The following is a 27,952-nucleotide window of genomic DNA, read 5'->3' as shown; positions in this document are numbered from 1 at the left end:
CATATTTGCACTCCTGCATTGAAAAAAACCTTTGTACACAGATTGGGAGTGACTTTGTTTTAGCTCTGAACATTATTTGCATTATTTTATAATATACCAAATCATTAAATTTCATAGCATGGGATTTTATAAACAGTGGATTAGTGTGATCATAGTAACCAGCCTTATTAATAATACGTATGGCTCGTTTTTGTAGTAAGACTATTGAATTTATAGTCGTTTTAAAGGTCGACCCCCACAATTCCACACAGTAAGATATGTAAGGAAGTATAAGTGAGCAGTAAATTATATACAAGGCCTTATGATTTAATATATCCCTAGATTTATACAGGATTGCTGTATAAAAAACTTTGAAAGTTTTCCTTTAATATAGTCAATATGTTGTTTCCATGTTAATTCATGATCAATCACAACCCTTAGGAATTTTGTCTCAAAAACTCTTTTTTGAGTCTTTAATGTCACTGTTCATTAGTAAACATATTAGTTAATATTAACAAACATGTATAATAACATTAATTAATGCAGTTATTTATGTGCATTTAACATTAACTGATCTTTGTTGATGTTGTTATTCTTGTTCGATTCATGTTAGTAAATGCATTAGTTAACATTAGTTAATGAGTTAGTTAGTTCCCCAGTGTCACCTACTGCAACTATATCACAGATATCCAAACTGTCCCAGATATCACAGACACTGTGTGGACTGAAGTAATTGTGATTATTTCATTGCAGGATCTTAAAGTGGCCTCTCCATGTCCTGATGGTTGAAGTGCTGGAGACTCACAGCGCCACCTGCTGTTCACTCTGCTGTCAAACTGGGAGTTATCAACAACAACATGAAATGAAAATCTATCAACACTCAAAGAGATTTTGTTAACAGGAATACAACTTTTAAGGAAGTTATCATTTTCTGCCTTTCCCTCACGATGATGACTGAGATTTTTACACTGGTGGCTGATTGTTGTGATTTTCTCTGTGCCTTTTAATAAAGCTTCAGCAAAGCATGTGAAGTCAGTCTTTCATTTCAGCTGCATCACCTTCATACTCATAACTATAATAAACACATGATCCTTCATACTCATAGCTATAATAAACACATGATCCTTCATACTCATAACTATAATAAACACATGATCCTTCATACTCATAACTATAATAAACACATGATCCTTCATACTCATAACTATAATAAACACATGATCCTTCACACTCATAACTATAATAAACACATGATCCTTCATACACATAACCTACAGACACACACAGACAGAGGGAGCTAGAGAGACACTACAGACAGAGAGAGAGACAGACTACAGACAGAGAGAGAGACAGACTACAGACAGAGGTATGAAGGGTGTAAAGCAGGGCTGTGATGATTCACTGATTTGAACCAATGCACTGGGCTTAATGTCTAAGATACAGCTGCCATGTATTGAGACAGCTTGTATCGGGCAGAAGTCGAGAGGGAATCGTGGATAATACGATGCGGGCTTCAGTGTATCAGTAAAGCCCGTATTCTTTTTATTTTTAAGCACTGAATAATTGATGTTGCTGCTGCTTCGTTCGCATGGTGTGTTCCTCTGCCCTATGATTTTGCAAGGATGTCGACCGACGGTGAGGAAACACACTTACAAATCGCAAGTTTGGTCTTACTTTGGATATTACAAGAAAGACGAGAAACTTGATAAAAGCGTGGTAATATGCAAAACGGGCCAAACAGAAGTTATTCTTGACATGCTTTCAACCACAACATGAAAATGTCCCTTGGAACCCTGAAAAGAGGCTCGAAAGAAGCCGACCGAGCAGACGGAGGGCTCCTCCTCCTCAGTGAGCGGCATCAGACGGGCCTGGCCAACACATCTGGATACAGAACTATGTGGCAGATTTTAAAAACAAAAACACGGACTGTGTGTGAAAATGCAAATACTTGGCTAATTGAATCCACGGGGGAAACCCCAAGATGCACCTGTCATTCCGTGGGTCCGCATCACCTGTGGCGTGTGGCGGGGGAAGCTAACCCTGACCCCGAAGCTGCCGCCGAAGTCTTTCACCTGCCGGGTGAACCGACTTGGCCGGTCATGGGACGTCCCAACAGAAATGTTTGAGAGGTTCACTTGCCATATGTGTACTGAAGGCACCAACAACATGAACAAACTGCACTACCGGCTCTGCTGTGTAAAAAAATATCCATTATTCTATTCATTCTTTCATTGTTCAATTGTTACCATAATATGTAATATATATATATAATAATATAGTAATTCTCTAGAGGACATGTTTCAATGTAATTATTGATAGGGATGGACCATTCCACATTCTGACTCCAATAATGGAATTGACAAAAATTTAAGTTGTACAACACAACTAATTTATTACATCACCAAAACTTGGTACAAATCTTCTATAAAGTCTGGTTAGCTCAAAAAGTTTTGTTTTTATAGCTTTTGTCCAATTGATGAATTGATTAATTACTAATTTGTGTATTCTACCTGGCAGTGGACGGTCCTCCAGCCGCTCTCTGTCGCTCTTCTTTATATATTATTTTTTGTCCGTCTCTATTATCTCTCTCTTTCTCTCAGTTTATACATTCAAACTACACTGAGATGATTAAATATTTGGTTTGAAAACATGAACTATACTCTCTTTCCCTCTGTCTCTCTCTCCCCGTCTCTCTTTATGTGTGTGTGTGTGTGTGTGTGTGTGTGTGAGTGTGAGAGAGAGAGAGAGAGAGAGAGAGAGGAGTGTGTGTTTATAATTCAGCTGTTTTTTCCGGAGGAGGATTAGGACCACAAGTGAAAAATGTATTTGAGTTCTGAGTTCAATAAATACTCCTACTTCTCTTCTGTAGTTTTTCTATTATTTTTTGCTTAGTTTTGTATATATGTATGAATTTTTAGTATGGTCTAGGTGGGAATCGAACCCCTAACCCTGACAGTGTTATGGTGCGTTCACGTGCTGGTGGAAAAGTCAGACATCCGGCACTTCCGAGTTGGCTGCTACACAGCGTTGCATTCAGAACTATATTGTCAGAAAATCAATCCTGGAAGACAAACAATAAATAAGCAGGGATGATGGGATGAAAGGATGAACTTTTAAAAAGCGCTTCCTACAACGCTGCCGGTTTCTTCGTGGGAACGAGGAGAGAAAGCACATCAGGTATGTAAGCTGTATAAAACCTAAATTTCCTAACTAGAAAAAAAAAAAAAAAAAAAAAGGTTTAGGTGCACGATACTCGGGTTCAAGAGGGAGGGGAGTTAAGGGCGGGTGGGATTGTTCTGTATTGGATGTGGATGTTTAGGCTATGTATTTATCTTTTTTTCTGCTTTCAAATCCCGAAAAAACACTGTTTTCTTACCGCTAACTGACACAAAACTTTATATTTCCGCCATGTTGAGAAGGTTAGAGGTTATCGTTGCATCATAACTTGGAAAATAGGGTCGCAAAATTTTCTTCCCACTTCATAATCCCACTTTGAGCGGCAACATACACACCATAAATTCCCAACAGAAGTGTAGATCGTGTGATAATGAATAGGAATTAAGTCGGTTATTAGGTGTAACACTATACTGAATAGATATTTGTGTTTTATGATTGCTTTGTGTGGAGTTATAACTAGTTGATAATTTCTGGCTGTTAACATAATGATGTAGAAATTAAGCTAACACAACCTACGCTTCCTACACACATGAAAACTGACAAACTGACTAACCAGTTATTGTATCTTGTCTCCAGGCTTATCAAGCTTATTTTAGGATTTTTTTAGTGAAATCATCTCACTGCACTGGCAGATCATTTTACCGCTTTCAACAAATTTGACTTTTTTTTTTTTTTTTTACAGCAGGATGTAACTTGTTTCAGGACATTTTCTTGGTAAAAGTGAAATTGTCTTGGAGAAAGTTTCTTGTTTCCAGATTTTCTTCATTGTTTTATGATGATTTCTTGACAGAAGACATATTGGCATACAAGATTATCTGCCAGTGCAGTGAGATAATTTGACTAAAAATATCATGAAATACGGTTGATAGGTCTGGAAACAAGATAAAATCTTTTTTTTTGCAGTGCAACACTACAAGGAGAGAAAGTGTATCGGGTGTGTAAACTGTATAACCGTTTTTCTTTTTTTTTTTTTATCGTTTTTTACAAAACCTTATTTTTCTGCCTTGTCGAGAAGGATAAAGGCTGTCATTGCATCATAACCTTGGAAAATAGGGTGTAAAAATTGTCTTCTGACTTGATAATCCCACTTTGAATTCATTCATTCATGTGAGATTTCCAAGTAGGAAATGAGTTTTTCCGATATATCCGACAGCATGAGAAGCCAGGCTTAGTGCCTTGCTCTACTCTCAGTCTCTCTGATCTTAGGAAGCTTCATTCTCCATCTCTTTCAATATCCTCGTCAATCCCCTTAAAATCTCCTCCCTCCTCCCTAAAACCTCCTGTTCCTCCTCTTCTCCTGCTCAAACTCCTGAATCTCCTCCATTTCCCACCCATGGCTCCTCAAATCCCCTCTCTCCTAAATCTCCTCAATCCCCTTACCTCCTACGCAGCATGATAATGACGACAATACAGTCACTCAGTGTCTATACAGAGAAGACAGCAACAACTCCTTTAGAATAATGAAGCTTATAATCCTTTAACAAACTACCAAGCAAACGTGTTCATGTTGAACAGAGGCACCCAGCTGAGTCTCCATGATGGAGGAACATGTAGAACTGTGTGTTAGTTAATAAAGTGTAAATGTGTAGAACTGTGTGTTAGTTAATAAAGTGTAAATCTGTAGAACTGTGTGTTAGTTAATAAAGTGTAAATCTGTAGAACTGTGTGTTAGTTAATAAAGTGTAAATGTGTATCAAGCAGCTAGAAGCAGAGAGCAGCTGAGTCAGCTTGTTGTGGTGTGGCTGTAGATCCATTCAGTAACGTCTTTAGCAACATTTGGTATTTTATTGTCATCTCATCATTCCAAGCTAAACTTCTATCTAGTTTTCTGTAATTGTTTGTCAGAATTAAAGTTTCTCCTAAATGAACATTGTTTGGTCTTCATCTTTTCCAACAAGCAGTTTCAACTGTGAGAGAGTGAAAGTCTCCTAATGGCCACTAGGGGGCAGATAGACTCTGACTCTGAGGGACAGGGAGGGACCAACACACACACACACACACACACACACACACACACACACACACACATTGAACACACATATAATTACAACTAATCTCATATCTGTTTGGAAACATTTCACCCCATTGAAAATCAATGGAGCAGCCAAACCAATACACACCACTAGAACTGCAGTGCATGTAATAATTCACATTGTTTAGATGGCAGGTTAAGTTAGACTAGAACAGATTCAGCCTCGTCAGTTTAGACCAAAACATGCTGTGGAAAGAAGCTTTAGATTTAATACAGGAACAGAGACATTGATATTTACTGGATCAAACCAGTCCACCTCTCTCTCTCTCTTCTCTCTCTCTCTCTCTCTCTCTCTCTCTCTCTCTCTCTCTCACTGCCCGCCCCTCCCTCTCCCTCTCTCTCTCTTCCTCATCCTCTCTCTCTCTCTCTCTCTCTCCCTCCCTCCCCCTCTCGCTCTCTTTCTCTTAGTTTCACTTTCACTTCTCGTCGTGTCGCAGATAATTTTCTCCACCAAAAGGTATTGTAATCATCAGTTTCCATGACAGTTTCCACTGTATTTTCCTTTCCTGACTCTATCAGCAGATCTTGTATGTGACTGTTACCGCCTGCCGTTAGCTTATTTAGACTAGAACAAGAGGAAATCTACAACTCAGCCGTTAAAGGTTTGTCTGTGTGAAAACTGGATGTTTAGCTTCAAAACACAACTCGACGCTCTTCTAACGGGTTTCCAACATGTTAGTGTTAGTGTGTTCATGTTCAAATCTAAATCTACTAAAAGTAGAAGTAGTTAGTAATTAGTTGTGTTGCTTTCTGCCTGCAGGTTTGAGGGAAAAAGCTTCAGTTCCCTTTGACTTTCACTAGCAGCCAGCGATGCTAACAGGAGGCTTTCTGACCATTTCTTAACAAAAACACCAGTTAAAATAAGGTTTATCACACTAGTTCAGCATTAATGATGTTGTGGAAACGATCTTTTCATGTCTTATATTTACTTATTTAACCAGGCTGCTTTCACTGACTTGCTGCTTCAAGGCAGACCGGGCCAAGGAAGACAAATATGAAAGATAAAACAATACAGTCGTTAAAATACAAGAAATGTCACAGAAAATAAAGTGCAAAGTAAAACAATGTCATCAAAAGACAGTAAAATCTCAAACAGAAGAGTTTAACTTCCTGTCACGTGCTCCACCTCGGCAGGAAACGTTTCATTTTGTGTGACGTCAGACAGATTTTAGATCGACACTCTCATTCTCGCTCGGTCATTGAATTTTAAAGCGATATAAATTTCTCCTCCTCCATCATTACATCTGTGTGTGCTGGTCTGCTGTTTAGTTGACTGTAGATGATGTGGTTAATGTCTCCATCTAGTGGACACACAGTAGAACTACATCACCTGATCTGTGATTTCTCTGCCTCAGACCTGGTTTCTGGCCTCAGGTTAGACCGGTTTGGTGTCAGACTGATGTTTCTAGACTTTGATACTGAAGTTATGAGGAAGTGACAGCAGCCTCAGATCAAATGAACACAGACACCCAGAACTGACGAAGGAGAATAAGCAGCGTCTTCTCTGTCAGTGTTTCCTCTACAGATGAAGGCAGAACGTCTCTGGATGTGAATTCACCAGGCAAACATCTTCCAAGGTAACATTACTGTTTGATGAATACACCAGCTGACATTGTATGATGTGACTGTATAGTCGACTGTTGTAAGACAAGCTGCTAAAGTCTTTCAAATCACCTGCTGTTTGCAGATGGCGTTCATAGTGCCATAATATCCAACATTTGTTCCCTTTGTGGCCATAAAGAACATTTTGTTTTATTTGTGACTTTTAGTGGAAGCCTGATAAACTCTAGTTAGGTTGTAATCTCAATTCACTGCATTGGTGAAATATGCAGGAAGTGTCAGAACTAGTGTGAAAGCTCAGATACATGTTGTGTTTCTGTTGATACGCTGTGTACAAAACACTACAACCTCCACAAAACTGAGGTTCACTCCCTTTCACACTAAAACCTTTTGAACCTTTAAAGTCTCAGTCCTCCCCAAGGCTGAAAAATCCTCCTGTCTGTATAAACCTGCTCAGGGAAATTTCTGACTATAAAAGTAGTATAAAGAGAAACAACTCAGAGCTGTAAAACTATATTTAAGACTCAATCACAACATTTAACAGATACCAGACTGGGGTTTTTTATTGTGATGTGTGTGTGGCACATTGAAAGTGTATGTATGCAATAGTGCTGCACTATTTCATTCCTAAACATACACCCCCGCCCCATGTTCCTTTGTCATGTTACTTGGGATTTATATGGCTATCCAAGGCAGTCAGAATTTAGAATGCAGACATGGTGAGGTGAGCTCGCGCTGGTTTGTCAGTTGGCAGTTATCAGCAGAGAGAGAACTATATTACCAGCTACCAGCCGACTCACTTCACCATTTAATTGTTATTTTCAGGTCAGTAAAATGTCACCGAGTACCTTGATACAACAATAGTAATGTATGTAAGCTAGCCAAACTATTAATTATGCTCTCATTTGGAAATGTAGTGTTTTGTGGTAAGATACCCAAAATAGCCGTTGGTCGCTGCCGCGGCTAGCAAACGATCGCTATTAGCCGGTCGTGTTGCCACTTAAAATAATATTTGGAGTTAAATGTAGGGTTGGGTTGTCTCACCGGCATGTGTTACTTGTTTGGGTTTGTGTGTACTGTTCTATCGGATGATTTTAACTTGAAGGGAAGCCAGAGTACGGGTTCGTTTTGGCGATCGCTGACGCTAACATCCGATCGGCTGTACTAGTGTTTATACCGTCGCCATGGTAACAGGGCGCAGGGCGGACATCCGCTGTAAATACGTAGTGAATCAGTTTTTATGAATGAAAGTGTAGAGTAACATTGTTATTTATTTGTAGAAACATTATTACATTAGAGAATGATCATTTTTGGATATTGTATACAGAGAATGAATAAGTTAGTGTAATTCAGGGATGTTTTATGAATCTAATGTAATTATAATTTTCTATTGTTGATATTTTGATTATTTCTGTATTAGTAATCACAATGAGTTTTACAGTATTTGTTTGTCAGTCGGCAGTTATCAGCAGAGAGAGAACTATATTACCAGCTACCAGCCGACTCACTTCACCATGTAATTGTTATTTTCAGAATAAACACCATTCACAAAATATGCCACTCTGAGTCCAGTTCTGAGGCTCATGAGTGCAACATGTGCAGCGTGTTGCTCGTGTTTCTGTTAGCCAAGGCTCTCTTAATACTTCAAACAGTCTTTGTCTTGTCAGTATTTGTCTTTTTGACGTTTTCTTCATTAACTGGATTCATTTTGTTGAATCCAACACTCAGTGTGTATTTGTCATTTCACTGTCAGGAATGATCCCAACAGCAGAAGTGATATATCCTGTAATGAAACCTTGTTGTAATGAATCAGTCCAGCTAACAGCATGTTGGGTGTGTTTGTGTAAAGGTGTTCGCTCTACTATGAGTCAGTCTGAGGAGAGAGAGGAGGGGCTCCCTCCCTCTAAAACCACTCTGTCTGGGGAACATGACAGCCGGACCAAAGCTAAGAGGTAAGATGAGGATCTCTAACTGTCCATGACTGTTCTCCATCTCAGAGCTCAGCAGTGAAATCATTACTTTCTTTCTGACTGTGTTACAACTGTGTTAAACTGGTTCAAAACATACATCAAAGGGAGAAAGTTTTACGTCAGTCTTGGAGATCATGTGTCTGAGAAACATGACATCTGTTTTGGGGTTGCACAAGGGAGCTGCGTTGGTCCATTATTATTCTCACTATACATGCTGCCACTTGGTGACATCATTAGGGAGCACGATGTATGTTTCCATAGTTATGCGGATGACACGCAACTGTACATCTCTGCTGAACCAAATGATGCTGCAGCTATAAACTCCATTACTACCTGTCTTTTGGCAATAAATAAATGGATGAGCAAAAATTTTTTAAAGTTAAACGAGGACAAAACTGAAATCCTACTAGTCGGCCCTAAAACAAAAAGAGAAATGCTGTTTAATAATCTGGGAGCATTGACTCCCTGGATTAAATCTGAGGTTACAAGTCTTGGTGTTATCCTAGATTCAGATCTAAGCTTCAAGTCCCACATTAACAAGGTGACGAAAACATCATCTTTCCACCTTAGAAACATAGCTAAAGTACGACCATTTATAAATCAAAAAGATGCTGAAAAACTGATTCATGCCTTTATTTCAAGCCGACTCGATTACTGTAACGCACTTTTTACCGGTCTCCCGAAAAAAAACACTGAGAGACTTCAGCTCATTCAAAACTCTGCAGCTCGGCTATTAACCAGAACCAAGAGGAGAGAGCACATTAGTCCAGTTTTAGCTGCTCTACACTGGCTTCCTGTAACATTTAGAATTGATTTTAAGGTCCTCCTCCTTATATACAAAGCCCTTAATGGGCTAGGACCAAGCTACATTGCTAACTCCCTTGTTCACTACCTGCCTTCAAGAACACTGCGATCATCTGCTGCTGCTTTATTGGAGGTTCCCAGCAACAGCCGAAAGAAAATCGGGGATGCGGCCTTTGTCAATTGCGCCCCAAAGCTATGGAACACACTACCTATAGATATCAGGGAAGCCAACTCGCTAAATATTTTTAAAAGAAAGCTAAAAACCTATCTCTTCACTTTAGCCTTTAACTAGCTATGACTTTCCCGATACAGGCCTTAAACTTTTTTTTTTCTCACTTTGCTTCGCACTTATGCACTGCTGCACTTCTTTTAAAATGTGTATTTTACTTGATTTTATGCATCCTATGTACTCTATTTTTTAACTTTATTTTTATTATTATTTTACAGTGGATTTTATTTTCCATCTTATGTTATGCATTCCTCATATTTTTACTATTGTTATTCAGTGGGTTTTATTTTCCATCTTAAGTTATGCTCATTCTATGTCTATTTTCATGTGAAGATGCATTTTATGTATTCTATTCTCCTCTTTATCTTATTCTCACTATCATTATCAAGTTTTATGTGAAGTACTTGGTGCATGTAATTTCTCTGTTGTAAAGCACTTTGAGCTGCATTTCTTGTATGAAAGGTGCTATGCAAATAAAGTTTATTATTATTATTATTATTACAGCATCATTATTCAGAGTAAAAGCTCTGTCTCTGTTGTGTTGAAGCCCAGTCCAGCAGGAGAGACCAGACTCCCCTGAACCCAGCTGTGTGTCCATGAAGAGCGACCGGTCTATAGGTCTATCTATAAATTTTAAAGATAAACATCGTTCTGAAAATAAGTAAGTCATTATCATGTTAGTATTACAGCATTAAAGTCTTCTTCATAAGGACACAGGTACCTTCACTGTCTTCATAATGTTTCTATCAGGATCCAGCAGGAGAGACCAGACTCCCCTGAACCCAGCTGTGTGTCCATGAAGAGCGACTGGTCTATGATGCAACCTCCTAAATTTAAAAGAAAACGTCCTTCTGAAACAACGTAAGTCAACATAATGTTACTATATAATGTTAACATTAACAAAGCATTATAAAGAACAAATCCCCTCTGAAGAGAGTAAGATATTAACAATAATATGTAACCTTGCTCTTGTTTTTTAACCTTTTTCATGTAGAGAAAGTTTGTCAGCTACAATAGCAGCTGTTGAGGAAGAGGAGAACGTTTCTCATTCACTCTCCTCTCACAGATTTTCTATCTGGTTCTGGGATTTGAACTGGAGTCAAAATCCTGCTTCACTTCAGGTTAAAACTGCCTTCTTTTGTCAATCCTGTTTCTATCAGGATCCAGCAGGAGAGACCAGACTCCCCTGAACCCAGCTGTGTGTCCATGAAGAGTGATCAGTCTATTGATCACTTTATTAATTTCAAAGATGGACAGCACTCTGCTGAGCAAAGGTAAGAATTTAAAACAGATGAGTTTGTTGTTATCCATCTCTCCTGAGAAGAGGAATCAAGACATGAGATATAGAATTGGTCCGGCCCTTCATACTCTGTTGGTTTAGTTTCCTCTTTCAAAACATTATTTATTTATTATTTATATATTTTGACAGTAAGCTAGATAAATGAAGGTCACAATGTGCATGTGCAATGTTAGCTGTTGTTTCATGGTTCAAACAATTCTGCTGCTGTCACTCCATTCACGACTGCATCGTCCCATCGTCTGTGGTACGCAGTGCAGACAAAGCGCAGGTTGGAATATACCACTTGGGTTGGAAAGGGGGTGCAGCAATCCAAATGCAACTATGCTATCTAACTGCAGACAGAGCAGATATTTTACTTAGATTGAGAGATTGAAGATTAAATATTCGATTTTTACAAAATTTTGACTTTTAAAAGGGGTGAAAAGTAGAGGGGCCCTCCTAATTTCCAAGTGGAGGGGCATCTGCCTAACTTGCCTAATGGTGTAGGTGCCAGTGTGTGTGTGTGTGTGTGTATGAGTGTGTGTGTGTGTTGATATCTGGAGACCTAATACTTAATGTTTTCTCCACAGAGTCCACCAGGAGAGGTCAGAGGTTCCCAGTGGTCAGTCTGCCCAGGAGCATCAAACAGACCTGGACTCCATATTTATGGTGTGTAAATGTTCAACAACACCTTTTACTTCAGCTACAAAGAAAATGCAAAACAACCATTCTGGTCATTATAGTCTCCATGCTGCACTCTGTAGACCAGCGGGCTTTCAAACCCTGCAAGATGGATTTGATGTTGTGTTCCATGATTTTAATATGAAACTTTAACCTATGTAATATTCTGTTCCAGCTTCTTGAGGAGAACATTGTCACTTTTGTGAAGAACGAGCTGAAAAGGTTCCACAGGGTTCTGAGTCCAGATTACCCAGAATGCTCAGAGAGGCAGAGGGAGGATGAGGAGGTGGTGGACGGTGAGGAGGAAGAGCAGAGGAGGAGCAGCAGAGAGGCTTTTCTGCAGATCACACTGCACTTCCTGAGGAGAATGAAGCAGGAGGAGCTGGCTGACTCTCTGCAGAGCAGTAAGAGGCTTTTAACAGGTTTAACATGATGGAAAGAGGAAATGGTGGAAAATGAGAGATGTTTACATTTCCAAACTCTGCTGTAAATATGCTGAACACATCTGCATCAGATCTATACAATTCTTCTGGGCTGCACACAGTCAGAACATGTTTGTCCGCTACTGATGAGCTGAATAGATATCATGGACTGGAAAAATATATACATCCACACTGAAATCCACTCATTGATTTCATTTTTTGTTTGTTCATTCAGAAACTCTTGCTCCCATCTGCCAACGTCAACTCAAATCCAGTCTGAAGGAGAAGTTTAAGTATTTGTTTGAGGGGATTGCTAAAGCAGGAAACCAAACACTTCTGAAGCAGATCTACACAGAGCTTCACATCACAGAGGGAGAGAGTGGAGAGGTCAATGATGAACATGAGGTCAGACAGATTGAAGCAGCATCCAGGAAACCAGCGAGACCAGAAACAACAATCAAATGTGAAGACATCTTTAAACCCTTACCTGGAAGAGATAAACCAACCAGAACATTGATGACAAAGGGAGTGGCTGGCATTGGGAAAACAGTCTTAACACAGAAGTTCACTCTGGACTGGGCTGAAGACAAAGCCAACCAGGATGTACAGTTCACATTTCTGTTCACTTTCCGAGAGCTGAATCTGCTGAAAGAGAAAAAGTACAGCTTGGTGGAACTTCTTCATCACTTCTTTACTGAGACCAAAGAAGCAGGAATCTGCAGGTTTGACAAGTTCCAGGTTGTGTTCATCTTTGACGGTCTGGATGAGTGTCGACTTCCTCTAGACTTCCAGAACAACGAGATCCTGACTGATGTAACAGAGTCAACCTCAGTGGATGTGCTGCTGACAAACCTCATCAAGGGGAAACTGCTTCCCTCTGCTCGCCTCTGGATAACCACACGACCTGCAGCAGCCAATCAGATCCCTCCTGAGTGTGTTGACATGGTGACAGAGGTGAGAGGCTTCACTGACCCACAGAAGGAGGAGTACTTCAGGAAGAGATTCAGAGATGAGGAGCAGGCCAGCAGAATCATCTCCCACATCAAGACTTCACGAAGCCTCCACATCATGTGCCACATCCCAGTCTTCTGCTGGATCACTGCTACAGTTCTGGACCATGTGTTGAAAACCAGTGAGAGAGGAGACCTGCCCAAGACCCTGACTGAGATGTACATCCACTTCCTGGTGGTTCAGTCCAAACTGCAGAACGTCAAGTATCATGAGAGAGCTGATACAGATCCACACTGGAATACAGAGAGCAGGAAGATGATTCTCTCTCTGGGAAAACTGGCTTTTGAGCAGCTGGAGAAAGGCAACCTGATCTTCTATGAAGCCGACCTGACAGAGTGTGGCATTGATATCAGAGCAGCCTCAGTGTACTCAGGAGTGTTCACACAGATCTTTAAAGAGGAGTGTGGGCTGTACCAGGACAAGGTCTTCTGCTTTGTCCATCTGAGCATTCAGGAGTTTCTGGCTGCTGTCTACATGTTCCACTGTCACACAAACAGGGAAGAAAAGGTACTGGAGACATTCCTGGGAAAAAACTGGGGATCCTATGACAGTGAACAATCCCTGAATGTCTTCCTGAAGACAGCCATGTTCAAATCCCTGAAGAGTAAAAATGGCCAACTGGACCTCTTTGTCCGCTTCCTTCATGGCCTCTCACTGGAGTCCAGCCAGAGACTCTTAGGAGGCCTGCTGGGTCAGACAGAGAGCAGACCAGAAAGTATCCAGAGAGCCATCAGCAACCTGAAGAAGATGAACACTGATGATATCTCTCCTGACAGAAGCATCAACATCTTCCACTGTTTGATGGAGATGAACGACCAGTCAGTACATCAGGAGATCGAACAGTTCCTGAAGTCAGAGAACAGATCAGAGAAGAGTCTCTCTGAGATCCACTGCTCAGCTCTGGCCTACATGCTGCAGATGTCAGAGGAGGTTCTGGATGTGTTGGACCTGGAGGCCTACAACACATCAAAGGAGGGACGACGGAGACTGATCCCAGCTGTGAGGAACTGCAGGAAGGCTCGGTTAGTCCTGATATGAATACCAACAGTATAGAACAGTGTAGAGCGACCTTCATACCTGACACCATCAGAATTACAGTAAAGATCTATAGTTCCTCAAACATACACACTATTAACTGTTGTTCTACATAGCAGTGGTACAGTGTTGGGCATAACACGTTACAAAGTAATGTGTCACTGTAATCACATTACTTTTTCCTGTAACAGAGTAAAGTCATTACTGTTCCAGGTTCAGTTTCACATTCCAGTTACTGATCTAACAGATCGGTTGTTTCCTGAGTTTCATTCTTTAGTCTAGTTCAACTCTTTATTGGTGTGATATCTATGAAAGATTCCCCTCGTCTTCTCCTGCCTTCAGCTCCTGTCAGAAATATCAGAATTACAGAGAGCGACATGAAAGAGCCGACAAAGTGGGAAATACAACTCGGAAAGTTGGAATTTAATGCTGTAGGCTCAAAACCTTAAAAGTAACTAAACCCCAACCAAATCTGTGGTGAAGCCGGACTCTAATGGTGTCAGGCTGTTTTACTGAGTTGTTTTACCAGAAGTTGAACTGAACTGCCTGTGGAGCTCAGGCTGAAATCTCTATCATGTTTCATTCTTTTTTTAAACACTTTTTTACAGAAATGCTTTCATATAATTGCATTTATGTATTCTTTTCTGTTTGGTTTCTGACTATATTATACATTAACCACTTTTGGGAAATTTCAAATTCTATAATACAAATTATTGTCCTTATTATTATTATTATTATTGTTATTATTATTAGTAGTAGTAGTATTATTAGTATTAGTAGTAGTAGTAGTAGTAGTATGCTGTTTAAGTTTTGATTGGTATGCTAGTCTCAGCTCTGCTTTGATAATCTCTCATTTTACATTAAATCTGTAAACAGACTTTCTGGCTGTGAACTCTCAGAGACCTCAGCTCTGAAGTCCTGGTCTCAGCTCTGAAGTCCTGGTCTCAGCTCTGAAGTCCTGGTCTCAGCTCTTAAGTCCAACTCCTCCTTTATTCTTTATTCAGATTGAGGGGCTGCAGCTTGTCAGAGACTCACTGTGAAGTCCTGGTCTCAGCTCTGAAGTCCAACCCCTCCCATCTGACAGAGCTGGACCTGAGTAACAACAAGCTGCAGGATTCAGGACTGAAGCTGCTCTCTGCTGGACTGGAGAGTCCACACTGCAGACTGGAGACTCTCAGGTCAGACATCATATTTAATAATGTGCTGATATGAATATTATATGAATATTGTAATTTGAGGACGTCTGTATAGAGTCGATCCATCTGAAATCAGACAGGATCTGGTTTTAGAGGCTTAGATCTCAAATTCCTCATGTTGTTTTCACACAATCCTTTTGTATTCAAATGAATAACGATGAACTTTGTTGATGATATTCTCCATAGTTTTAAAGATACAGGAGTCCAAATGGCTCCAAAATGGCCTCCATCTATTGGGGCAAAACTTTGATGTGAGAGTGTTGGAGGCAATAAAGGAATTAAAGATCAGACTTTTATTGTGGTAATTACCCAGAACGTATAGAGACATAATCACCCAGGTATTGATCCAACTATGGATACACAATGTAATAAAGATATTTTCTTTTGTGTATCTTCAGGGATAAAAGGTCACGTGTCTCCATGTTAGTACACTCTTGTATCTTTCACAGTTTAAGCATGATGGTATGGAGTTAATGTGTGCAACATTTTATCTTCCTGATGAAATTCCTTCATGGTAAAAACTAATTGTTCTATCATAACTCCAATTTTAATGCATATTTTGATGTAAAATGCACTTCGGACACCAGAGGCGTTGCACTTTGTAGGTGTTTCCACAGACTTAAAGGGATGTGAACTCTGGTAGGACCTTGGGTTGTGTCGCTTCCTGGACTTGATAAAACCCCCAAATCTGTGATTCACTCTCATCTGTTGCTCCGGTAGAGACGATTGGAGGGTTCGGGTTAAGTTAGAGTCAAGTTAGGGTCCAGTTAGGGTTAAGTTAGAGTTAAGTTCCCCATCCAACTCAAATTCTGCTTTTTATCACAATTATTTCCAGAGAAACTGCCATCTGAAAATATTGTCCCAGTGAAAAGTGGATTCTGGACCTTAACTAAACCTTTATTTATTTGAATCTACTTGGCATTCAGGGCCCAAACTGCAGATTTATTCATCTGGTCGGTTACAGAATGTGTTCAAGGAAAATGGACCAATCCTGAGACAGAGGTGTGACAGCCTGTCTGGTTTCAGATGGAAAGACTCTATGAGGCCGACATGATGCTGATCCACACTGACAACATGCTGAAGTCCATTGGATTATGAAACACTGGATTGTTGAAAGCATTCAGGAATATTTTATTTTATAGCTACATGCTTTATTCATTATTCAGATTGAGTGGCTGCAGCTTGTCAGAGACTCACTGTGAAGTCCTGGTCTCAGCTCTGAAGTCCAACCCCTCCCATCTGAGAGAGCTGGACCTGAGTAACAACAACCTGCAGGATTCAGGACTGAAGCTGCTCTCTGCTGGACTGGAGAGTCCACACTGCAGACTGGAGACTCTCAGGTCAGACATCATATTTAATAATGTGCTGATATGAATATTATATGAATATTGTAATTTGAGGACGTCTGTATAGAGTCGATCCATCTGAAATCAGACAGGATCTGGTTTTAGAGGCTTAGATCTCAAATTCCTCATGTTGTTTTCACACAATCCTTTTGTATTCAAATGAATAACGATGAACTTTGTTGATGATATTCTCCATAGTTTTAAAGATACAGGAGTCCAAATGGCTCCAAAATGGCCTCCATCTATTGGGGGCAAAACTTTGATGTGAGAGTGTTGGAGGCAATAAAGGAATTAAAGATCAGACTTTTATTGTGGTAATTACCCAGAACGTATAGAGACATAATCACCCAGGTATTGATCCAACTATGGATACACAATGTATTAAAGATATTTTCTTTTGTGTATCTTCAGGGATAAAAGGTCACGTGTCTCCATATTAGTACACTCTTGTATCTTTCACAGTTTAAGCATGATGGTATGGAGTTAATGTGTGCAACATTTTATCTTCCTGATGAAATTCCTTCATGGTAAAAACTAATTGTTCTATCATAACTCCAATTTTAATGCATATTTTGATGTAAAATGCACTTCGGACACCAGAGGCGTTGCACTTTGTAGGTGTTTCTACAGACTTAAAGGGATGTGAACTCTGGTAGAACCTTGGGTTGTGTCGCTTCCTGGACTTGATAAAACCCCCAAATCTGTGATTCACTCTCATCTGTTGCTCCGGTAGAGACGATTGGAGGGTTCGGGTTCAGTTAGGGTTCAGTTAGGGTTAAGTTAGGGTTAAGTTAGAGTCAAGTTAGGGTTAAGTTAGGGTCAAGTTAGGGTCAAGTTAGGGTCAAGTTAGGGTCAAGTTAGGGTCCAGTTAGGGTCCAGTTAGGGTTAAGTTAGGGTCAAGTTAGGGTCAAGTTAGGGTCAAGTTAGGGTTCAGTTAGGGTTAAGTTAGGGTCAAGTTAGTGTCAAGTTAGGATTAAGTTGGGGTCAAGTTAGGGTCAAGTTAGGGTCAAGTTAGGGTCCAGTTAGGGTCAAGTTAGGGTTAAGTTAGGGTTAAGTTCCCCATGCAACTCAAATTCTGCTTTTTATCACAATTATTTCCAGAGAAACTGCATCTGAAAATATTGTCTTGTGATTCTGGACCTTAACTAAACCTTTATTTATTTGAAACTACTTGGCATTCAGGGCCCAAACTGCAGATTTATTCATCTGGTCGGTTACAGAATGTGTTCAAGGAAAACGGACCAATCCTGAGACAGAGGTGTGACAGCCGGTCTGGTTTCAGATGGAAAGACTCTATGAGGCCGACATGATGCTGATCCACACTGACAACATGCTGAAGTCCATTGGATTATGAAACACTGGATTGTTGAAAGTATTCAGGAATATTTTATTTTATAGCTACATGCTTTATTCATTATTCAGATTGAGGGGCTGCAGCTTGTCAGAGACTCACTGTGAAGTCCTGGTCTCAGCTCTGAAGTCCAACCCCTCCCATCTGAGAGAGCTGGACCTGAGTAACAACAACCTGCAGGATTCAGGACTGAAGCTGCTCTCTGCTGGACTGGAGAGTCCACACTGCAGACTGGAGACTCTCAGGTAAAATCAGTTTACAGTTTTTCTCAGTTGATTCGACACATTTCTCCAAACTAAGGTCCGTTCTCTCAAAACAGGACTCCTGAATCTGCAAAGGTCGCCCTGCAGGTTTTACATGAGGATTTGAGTTTTATTGATCCAGCTTCATATACACAGCAGTGAAGCTCAGTGACTGAGAGAAGATCATCCATGCTCTGATATCTTGTCATTAGATTACTGCACCTCTCTCTGTTCCTCTCAGCCATAATTCACTGTCACATCTCCAGCTGCTTCAGAATAGAGCAGCTAGATTTTAACCAGTGGGAAGGTGACATCATCATCTGCCTAGTTTTAACATCTGTCCTCTGGTTACCAGTTAGATAGAGAATTCATATTAAAATGTCACTGAACACATTTAAAGCAGCTAGTTTTGGTCCTGAATTACACTGTGGAGCTCTTGGTTCCCTGTGAGCTGAGAGCCAGCTGAGATCTTCAGGTCCTCCTGACTTTCCTTCAGTCCAGACTCAACACTGAAGGTGGTTTCACTTTAGTCCTCAGGGCTTCCAGACTGTGGAAAGCCTTCCTGAGGGACTGAGGCTGCAGATTCACTATCATCTTTAAAACTCTTTGTAAAACACACTTTTATTGACTTGCTTTTGTGTCATTTTGTGTAATCTTTTTTGTCTCTCCTCACTTCTTCATCTTGTTTCTCGTGTTTATATTTTATATTATTATTTAAATCCACTTGTTTTTAAAGTGTTTCCTAATTTGTATTCACTTTATTTTCTTTTTTATGGCTCGTTGTGCAGCGTAACAAAGCATGTGCCATTTGGTGGATTTATTTATCCAATCACCTTACAGCACCGTGTGTGAATACATTGTTAGCATGGGCGGCCCAGTGGGAATCAAACCAGTTTCCCTGTCAGTGTTAGTGCTCCAGTCAGCTCAGTATACAGCACCATGCAAACACACTGGGACCTGCTTTAGACCAGGCCTCATCAATACAGTCTGTCAGTAGAAATAATACAATAATGACATTAAATATAAGGGTCAGTTAGCCTCATCAATACAGTCTGTCAGTAGAAATAATACAATAATGACATTAAATATAAGGGTCAGTTAGCCTCATCAATACAGTCTGTCAGTAGAAATAATACAATAATGACATTAAATATAAGGGTCAGTTAGCCTCATCAATACAGTCTGTCAGTAGAAATAATACAATAATGACATTAAATATAAGGGTCAGTTAGCCTCATCAATACAGTCTGTCAGTAGAAATAATACAATAATGACATTAAATATAAGGGTCAGTTAGCCTCATCAATACAGTCTGTCAGTAGAAATAATACAATAATGACATTAAATATAAGGGTCAGTTAGCCTCATCAATACAGTCTGTCAGTAGAAATAATACAGTAATGACATTAAATAAAACAGAATAACATTTCCACACGTCTTCTTGTCCTTCAGGCTGAGTGTCTGTCAGCTGTCAGAGAGAAGCTGTGAAGCTCTGGCCTCAGGTCTCAGCTCCCAGTCCTCTAGTCTGAGAGAGCTGGACCTGAGTAACAACGACCTGCAGGATTCAGGACTGAAGCTGCTCTCTGCTGGACTGGGGAGTCCACACTGTAGACTGGAGACTCTCAGGTCAGGATCACTGTTACTGTTCAACAGACCGTTTAAATTCTGCTTTACATGCACATTAATGTCAGAGAAAATACCTGAACTGTCATTTTCCTGCTGATGTGGTTTTTGAAAGCAGCTGAGAAACCAACATTCAGCTCTACTTTCTCTCCTCTGAGAGAATATTTCATTATTTCTCTCCTCACTGCCTCTGTTGGTGAAACCTGAAGTAAAGGACTTGTCAGATTCTGTCAAACTGAGTCCAGAACTGAAATGAAAACACAAACCTGATCCTGGGGTCAGCTGTTAATATTGGACACATAATATATTATAATATATTATAATATTATAATAACTGATTTCAGAGCAGTTTATTAATGAGAAAATCCAACATGTAACTGTTTTTAAACAAAGAGTTTCCACTGAGAGCTACGATCTGTTTTTCAGAAAACCTGTTCAAAAGCTGCAAAAGCTCAAAATAAACAATAAATAACAAACTATTAGTGCTGGGTGATGAAGCTGAAAATGTTATTACAATAAAAATGTTCATATCAGGCGATGTTGAGTTTTATCACAATATGTAAAATCACTATTTCTGTCGAGTTTAAAGGGTTAATTTTGCTCCTGAATAAAAGTTGAATAGATCAGTCAACTTTCATTTAAAACATTCTTTACTGCCAGAATAAAACTAAAATAAGCATTTTCAACACTATAACCTCATATAATATTTAAATAAGAATAATGAAACAAAGCAGTGAAGCCGTTCTTCTTCCAGTTTGACCTGAACGCAGCAGAAAACCAGCAGCCAGTGAAGTAAACAAGGAAGTGTGTGAGCAACCTAAAAAATATCAAATGGACTATTATAAGTGAAACATCATAAGTGTTCAGTCGCAGCTGTTTAAAGACGTTTCACTGCAGAGTGTTTCTGTGTTTTCATCACTTTTGGCTCCAGCTGCCGGAGAGTGTGTTTGCTGTGTGTGTGTGTGTGTGTGTGTGTGTGTGTGTGTTGGACAGCAGCGCTCCTGTTTAAAGCAATACTCCACTTAGTTTTAACATGGGGGTTATTCAGCACCTGACCGCCATGAAGACCAGAATATAAACTACTGACCGGGACCAGATGCAGCTGGACCAGTTTGTAGAGTTTGAATGAGGAGAAAACCTCCTGAAAACTGACATTGAACACATTGGTGAACAGATTCAACAACAGATCCTGCTGGAAGACAATAAAGCAGCAACTGGTCCGCAGTTCCATTGCATTTCTGTTCTTGGTTCACACTAAAATTAGTATTTAAAAATAAAGTAGATCCGGTCTCCCAAACAGGAACTATCTCTCCTACATGGTATCCCTCCGCTGTGTTCTCTCCTGTCAGTAAAGATGCTGTTTGGTTGTAAATAGCAGTACATGTAATCGTAGACTGTTCGGTGCGGTATCCAGTTATTAGATCATATAAGTTGAAAAGAATGTGCAGATCATGTACTTCCTGTAATAATATGGTGAAAACCAACAGGTTTATCAATCAACACGATAAAATCACTCATCACATGCAACACTACCAATGTTATATATCTTTTCTTTTGTAAATGCAATAAATACTATGTCGCTCAAACCTCACGGAAGCTTAACGTCAGACTTAAGGAACATAGAAGTAGCATCAGGAGAGGAGACATCACTTCCCCAGTTGCCAGACACTTTTTAAATAAAGGACACAGACTGGAGGACTTCAAATGTACAGGCATTGAGAAAGTAAGGTTGAATCGCAGAGGGGGTAACAAGGAAAATGCCTTATTGAAAAGGGAATGTTTCTGGATACATACCTTAAATGCATTGCATCCTAATGGGTTGAACGAGGAATGCAATCTGACGGTGTTTTTATGAATGAACGACTCTTGAGGTCGGGCTCCCGTGTGAATATAGTAGCCGAATGTTGAAACTTGGAGACTGTTGGTATGTCTGATTTATGAACGGCTGACCACCTGATGTCTGCAGAGATCCCATCGTTTTTTGACATATACAGTATATATATTGTTTTCTGATATTTTGTATAATCTTAATAGGCCTCCTGCCCGAAATGACATGCCCCAAATGAATCATGAATAGCTCCTCAACCATAAGGCCTGTATGCATATTTCTGGTCTCCTTTGATAGGTAAGAAGCTAAGGAATATGAATCCAGTGTAAGTAAACCTATATCTATTACCATTCCAGAGTAAATGGAGATGCAATAAAGGAAAAAATAATGTTTTCATCCTCGCCTAGTATATAATCTAAATTTAAAAGGCAATATCACCATTATAACCAAGATCCCATAGATAATGATGCAACTGGATGTCTTCTACTCTTTGACTACAACTGTAACTGTAAATTTGATGAAAATACACTAAAATACAACATTTATGATACAATTTATAAAGATATACTCAGGCGGTCTCCATGTTTTGGCCATGTTTACTGTTTACATGTTGACTGTTTACTGGGAATTTTACTTCAAAACACTATTTATTTCAATATAGCCATGTTACAAATGACATAAATCTCCCAAAAACATTGAAATAGTAATAAAAACAATGAATATTGATCAATATTGAATCTTCATATATGGGCCACAGAGCTCCATTCTATACAGGCAGATTTATGGAGATCGCTGGGGTCTTTCCTCACACGTGACCTATCGTTGTTTTCAGCTCAGTCAGACGAATCCAATGGTATAAGGCTCATTGGTGTCAGTACTTCGATACAGCCACCAGATGGTGACGAAAGCCTGAGCTCCCTCCATAGAGCTCCATAGAGTCTGGACCAAAATGGCTGGTGAGGAGAGCTGGAAGATCGCTGTGAGTCAGAAACAGTCTCAAACTTACGGTAGAAACGTGAGTCACTAAAATCTGACGTTTTTGGCGAAAATAACATAAGCTTTGGTGAAATATTTTGGCAAGAACATTTTGTCAGTATGACTATAAAATGTGAATTTTGACTGCTACTTTTCCCCGGAAATGGCGGACATGTATCGTTCGAATTCGTGGTGCGTTTAGGGTCATTGGAAAGCTCGGAATTTCTATTTTCCAGCGATACCAAGCATGTTATTGTAGACTGACGATAAAATTATCCCGGATCTTTTGATCACAACTTGCTCTTATATTTACGAAGTTTATATTTGTACGACTTAATTGTTAAAATACTTTGTAATAAGACATAGTTTGGTCAACATACAATTGGTTTACAGATTCTGAAAGCTGAAGACCCCATGTTTTCAAAACAGTATAACATTCATATATTCTATAAATAGACCATCTTCCATCGCGATTTTGCTGCAAGATGGCGTCAGCTGCCCCCGCGACCGGGGGCGCTCGTTAAGAATTAAAGGGCGACATGGACGACATGTTTTTTGTACACGTTTAACAATGTAAATAACACCAATGCCCCCTGGTGGCGACATCAGGAAGCACATGTTGGAGTTTAGTTTAACACCAGGGACTTACAAAGCAAGACCTTCACATAATGATTCTTATTATGGGGATCAGATCCTTCATGTCAAAATGGTAGAGGTATTTTGAAAGCGGTGTCTGCATGTATGAAATACTTTGAAGCCTCTTATTTTGTTGATTCAGTGTTGTAACAAGATCATGTTGAGATGATGACATCACCTGTGTCTTTCCACACACCTGTGACAATTAAGTTTCCCTACATATAGAGGAAAAAGATGAGTTACTATCAGACACTGATGAAAGCCGGAGGGCCGAAAGCGTTCTGTTATGAAATAAAATAAGTGCTTAACAAAGTAACTTTCCATCGTGTGCGACTCCATCCTTTCAACTAAATAGTGGAACCAAACGTCAATTAAAAATCACAGCAGCAGGATCTGCTGTTGAATCTGTTCACCAACGTGTTCAATGGCAGTTTAAATTCAAATGAATGGGAAGTAAAAATCTGAACTACAAACTGGTCCAGCTGCATCTGGTCTTGGTCAGTAGATTATATTCTGCTTTTCAAATAAATAACTTCATGTTGAAACTAAGTGGAATATTGATTTAACTGAAGCTACGTAAAACTCTACAGCGAAGGAAGTGATGAAATGTTGAATCCATCAATCTTCATGACTAAAACTAGGAAAACAAGGTCCAGGTTGAAAATAACCAGAATTCTGTTTTGTGTCTCTCTCTCTGTGTGTGTGTGTCTCTCTGTGTGTGTGTGTGTGTTTCTGTGTGTGTTTCTGTGTGTGTGTGTGTGTGTGTGTGTCTCTCTCTCTGTGTGTGTGTGTGTGTCTCTGTCTCTCTCTGTGTGTGTGTGTCTGTGTGTGTGTGTGTGTGTGTGTGTGTGTGTGTGTGTGTGTGCAGGCTGTCAGGCTGTCTGCTCACAGAGGAAGGCTGTGCTTCTCTGGCCTCAGCTCTGAGCTCCAACCCCTCCCATCTGAGAGAGCTGGACCTGAGCTACAATCATCCAGGAGCCTCAGGAGTGAAGCTGCTCTCTGCTGGACTGGAGGATCCACACCGGAGACCGGACTCTCTCAGGTATGGAGAGGCGACGTCCGCTAGAAGGCCGAGAGTCGCGCGCGTTTTCTCCGTCGGACCGGCCGCGTCCGCGCCGCGGCTAAATACGGCCGTCGCTCCTCATTGGAGCTTCGTCCCGTTCGGTTCGCACACGGTTCGGTTATTAAGGAGAGCGAAGCTTTCTACGACCGAACTCACTACCTGAAACATTCAGGTGTCGATACTGAACCCGAGAGCGGATTCGGTCGGTCCGAGTAGCGTGAACCGGAACCGGACCGGACAGCCGCTCGTTACGTGACGTCGGGCTCGACGCTCGTTACGTTACGTAACTTTATCATCGTTCATTTGAAAGAGACGGAGGGAAGAGTTGAGACATTCTCACATTTTCTATCAGTCTGTTTCCTCAACACTGCAGTCGCTCCACCAGTTCTGTGTCTTGAGGCCGAATGTTGCGTCTCTTTAAAGTATCGAGTTCATGAGGTGGAAGAAGAGAAACCACGCCGCTGTCGGTGGAGGTTTATTCAAATCTGATGGATAAACTGATGCCTCTGGTTACTGGTGTTACTGGTGTCCAGTAAACTGAAAACACAGGCGATGGGAGCCGCCATATTGGTCTGCAGTAAACGTTACTATGGTTACAGACATTATTTACAGGAGTGGAGTGACTCCTGTTACCGTACAGACTCGGTCTGGTCGTTTTACTCCGCTCTGCTCCAGTCTGTACCAACATATGAACATTCACTCTGATTCATAAATTCAGTGTGAACGGAGCTGCTGAGAAGCTGAGGAATATTGTTTAATGTTGAATGGAGGATATGAGTGACGGCATCTGGAAAATCACTCATATGGAAGGTTATGAAGGTTATTTGTTCATTATCAAAGAGATTATGCTGTCTGACTTTATTTACCCCCCCAGTGCGGACCATGATGCAGTGCGGTGGTTGAAACCAGGTCTGAGGAAGTGTAAGTGTGTATTTAGTTTGATTAATGAAAACAAAGCAGCACATTCAGTTTCTATTTAAATAGAAAGCTCATGTGTGACATCTATTCATTCAAATCCTACTCTAAAGAAAGATGGCTGACAAAATGTGTCATCATGAAACTGAAGAAATGAACAGTCAATCTGTTAATAAATCAACCAATAATAAACACAACAGATGTATTAGATGAGAAGCTGCTGCTGTATTGAGTCTTGTTCTCTCATCAGATGCCTGTGAACTCACACTGGACCCAAACACAGTGAACAGACACCTCTTCCTGTCTGAAGACAACAGAAAGGTGACAGTGAGAGAGAAGCAGCCATATCCTGATCACTCAGAGAGATTTGACTACAGGAGACAGCTGCTCTGTAGAAATGGTCTGACTGGTCGCTGTTACTGGGAGGTCGAGAGGGAAGGAGACGTTCATATAGGAGTGACTTACAGAGGAATCAGTAGGAGAGGAAGAGGTGATGACAGCTGGATTGGAAGGAATGAAAAGTCCTGGAGACTGTCCTGCTGTAGTAACACTTACTCTGTCTGTCACAATAACATACCAACAGACATACCTCCCCTCTCCTCCTCTGACTCTGACAGAGTAGCAGTGTATCTGGACTGGCCTGCTGGCTCTCTGTCCTTCTACAGAGTTTCCTCTGACACACTGATCCACATCCACACCTTCCACTCCACATTCACTGAACCACTCTACCCTGGGTTCGGGCTCTGGTCTGGGTCTGGTTCCTCAGTGTCTCTTGTCAGATAGAGGAGGGAGAGAGAAACACTTACACTGCTGACCAAACACAGCTGCTGAGATGATAGTTCACTCTGTACAGGATCACACACACACACACACACACACACACACACTTTACTAAATAGAGTGTATTGTGTGTGTTGGGTAACTGAACAGGGTTTTAACAACAAGAACATGGACATTTTATTATGAAAATGAAATGAATGAGAAATGAAACCAGACAGAATCAAGTTCTGGTTGTTCATCTTAGAGTCTGTTGTTGATGATTGACAGGTTGAAATATCTTTCTTTAGCAACATTTGGTATTTTATTGTCATCTCATCATTCCAAGATAAACTTCTATTTAGTTTTCTGTAATTGTTTGTCAGAATTAAAGTTTCTCCTAAATGAACATTGTTTGGTCTTCATCTTTTCCAACAAGCAGTTTCAACTGTGAGAGAGTGAAAGTCTCCTAACGGCCACTAGGGGGCAGATAGACTCTGACTCTGAGGGACAGGGAGGGACCAACACACACACACACACACACACACACACACACACACAGTGTTCATCAGCAGTTTCAACTCTGAAATAAATAATGTGATGGATGAAGCTTCTCAGCTGCTTCTAGCTCAGTGAGATCAGCAGCTGCTTGTCATGTAAAAGGTTGCTGACTTCTGACCTCTGACCCCTCTGGTGACATGTGGACATGTACACAGACTGGACAAAATATTAGGAACACTTACCTCTCTTCATGAGGCAAACGGACAAAGTGAATCCAGCTGAAAGAAAACTATCATGTTAAATCTATTTCAGCCTGAAGGAGGAGATGTAGAATTACAACAGATAGAAATGTAAAGTTCACTGAGAATCTGAGACCAGATGTTCCTGACAGTCCAGCTCTGATGTGATGGATATGATGCAGTTTGAATGAATCAATGTGATGATGATGATGATGATGATGATGATGATGATGATGATGATGATCCTGGTTTCAAGGCTTGGGCCACTTCAGTGAGTTCTCAAAGCCAACCCAGTAAAGAGTGAGAATCTGAAGCAGAGCCACATCTGACGGTTTAATAAATTATATTATTGCCACACTAACATGAATACTGAAGACTATTCATAATACATCTAGAGACCAGAGAGCTAATACTGATCAATGACATCATATCCCTTATGTAGCTCTGGAGGAATCTGATTGGATGTTGGGGGCAGGCGGGACTGTTGTCAAATATAATAAATCCTTAATCCTGACCCTTAATCCTGAACCTTAATCCTGATCCTTAATCCTGATCCTTAATCCTGATCCAGAGAATAATAATAATTATTAAATGAAATTAGTCAAAACTTTATTGATCCAGTGGGAAATCAGTAAACAGTAACAGGATCCAGCAAAGAAAAATATGATATAGTAAGAATCTATTAAAATGACGGTTATATAAAGAGAACAGGCAGAACAGAAATATATGTATGAAAGTATGAAAAAGTATTTATTCAAAAATAACAGCAGTGGAGTTTATTGAGACAAAGACAATCAATTAAAAATATTTACCTACCAGACAGAATAAATATGTGCATTTGAATAATATACCTTTGTGTTTATACAGAAGTTTTTATCTATTCTAAATTATCTCATATTTCTGACCCCCTCTGGAGGGTCAAACTGTGGCCCGGGGGCCAGTTTGGGCCCCACAGTCTTAGAGTCTGTTGTTGATGATTGACAGGTTGAAATATCTTTCTTTAGCAACATTTGGTATTTTATTGTCATCTCATCATTCCAAGCTAAACTTCTATCTAGTTTTCTGTAATTGTTTGTCAGAATTAAAGTTTCTCCTAAATGAA

General features: G+C 40.2%; 1 protein-coding gene across 1 annotated transcript; it reads left to right on the top strand.

The window, feature by feature from the left end:
- The first annotated feature begins 5,610 nt into the window (after positions 1-5,610).
- On the top strand, positions 5,611-27,952 carry LOC144540615 (uncharacterized). Its single transcript, XM_078286340.1, has 16 exons — positions 5,611-5,645; positions 6,544-6,765; positions 8,598-8,700; positions 10,299-10,412; positions 10,502-10,612; positions 10,912-11,025; positions 11,621-11,699; positions 11,887-12,115; positions 12,369-14,166; positions 15,184-15,357; positions 16,542-16,715; positions 18,144-18,317; positions 19,767-19,940; positions 24,245-24,418; positions 25,314-25,360; positions 25,605-27,952. Exons 3-16 carry the CDS (start codon positions 8,612-8,614, stop codon positions 26,135-26,137), a joined length of 3,984 nt encoding a protein of 1,327 aa, XP_078142466.1. The 5' UTR covers positions 5,611-5,645; positions 6,544-6,765; positions 8,598-8,611; the 3' UTR covers positions 26,138-27,952.

This window comes from Centroberyx gerrardi, chromosome 2 (genome assembly GCF_048128805.1).
Source record: "Centroberyx gerrardi isolate f3 chromosome 2, fCenGer3.hap1.cur.20231027, whole genome shotgun sequence".
NCBI lineage: Eukaryota > Metazoa > Chordata > Actinopteri > Beryciformes > Berycidae > Centroberyx > Centroberyx gerrardi.
The sequence above is the reverse complement of the archived record's forward strand: the minus strand, read 5'-3'. Positions and strand labels throughout refer to the sequence as shown.

Bases quoted from the DNA above. Each gene is read 5' to 3' on its own strand.
- LOC144540615 (XM_078286340.1), top strand. From the start codon at position 8,612: ATGAGTCAGTCTGAGGAGAGAGAGGAGGGGCTCCCTCCCTCTAAAACC. The intron at 19,941-24,244 runs GTCAGGATCACT...GTGTGTGTGCAG, and splicing joins TGTAGACTGGAGACTCTCAG to GCTGTCAGGCTGTCTGCTCA. The intron at 24,419-25,313 runs GTATGGAGAGGC...TTACCCCCCCAG, and splicing joins CGGAGACCGGACTCTCTCAG to TGCGGACCATGATGCAGTGC.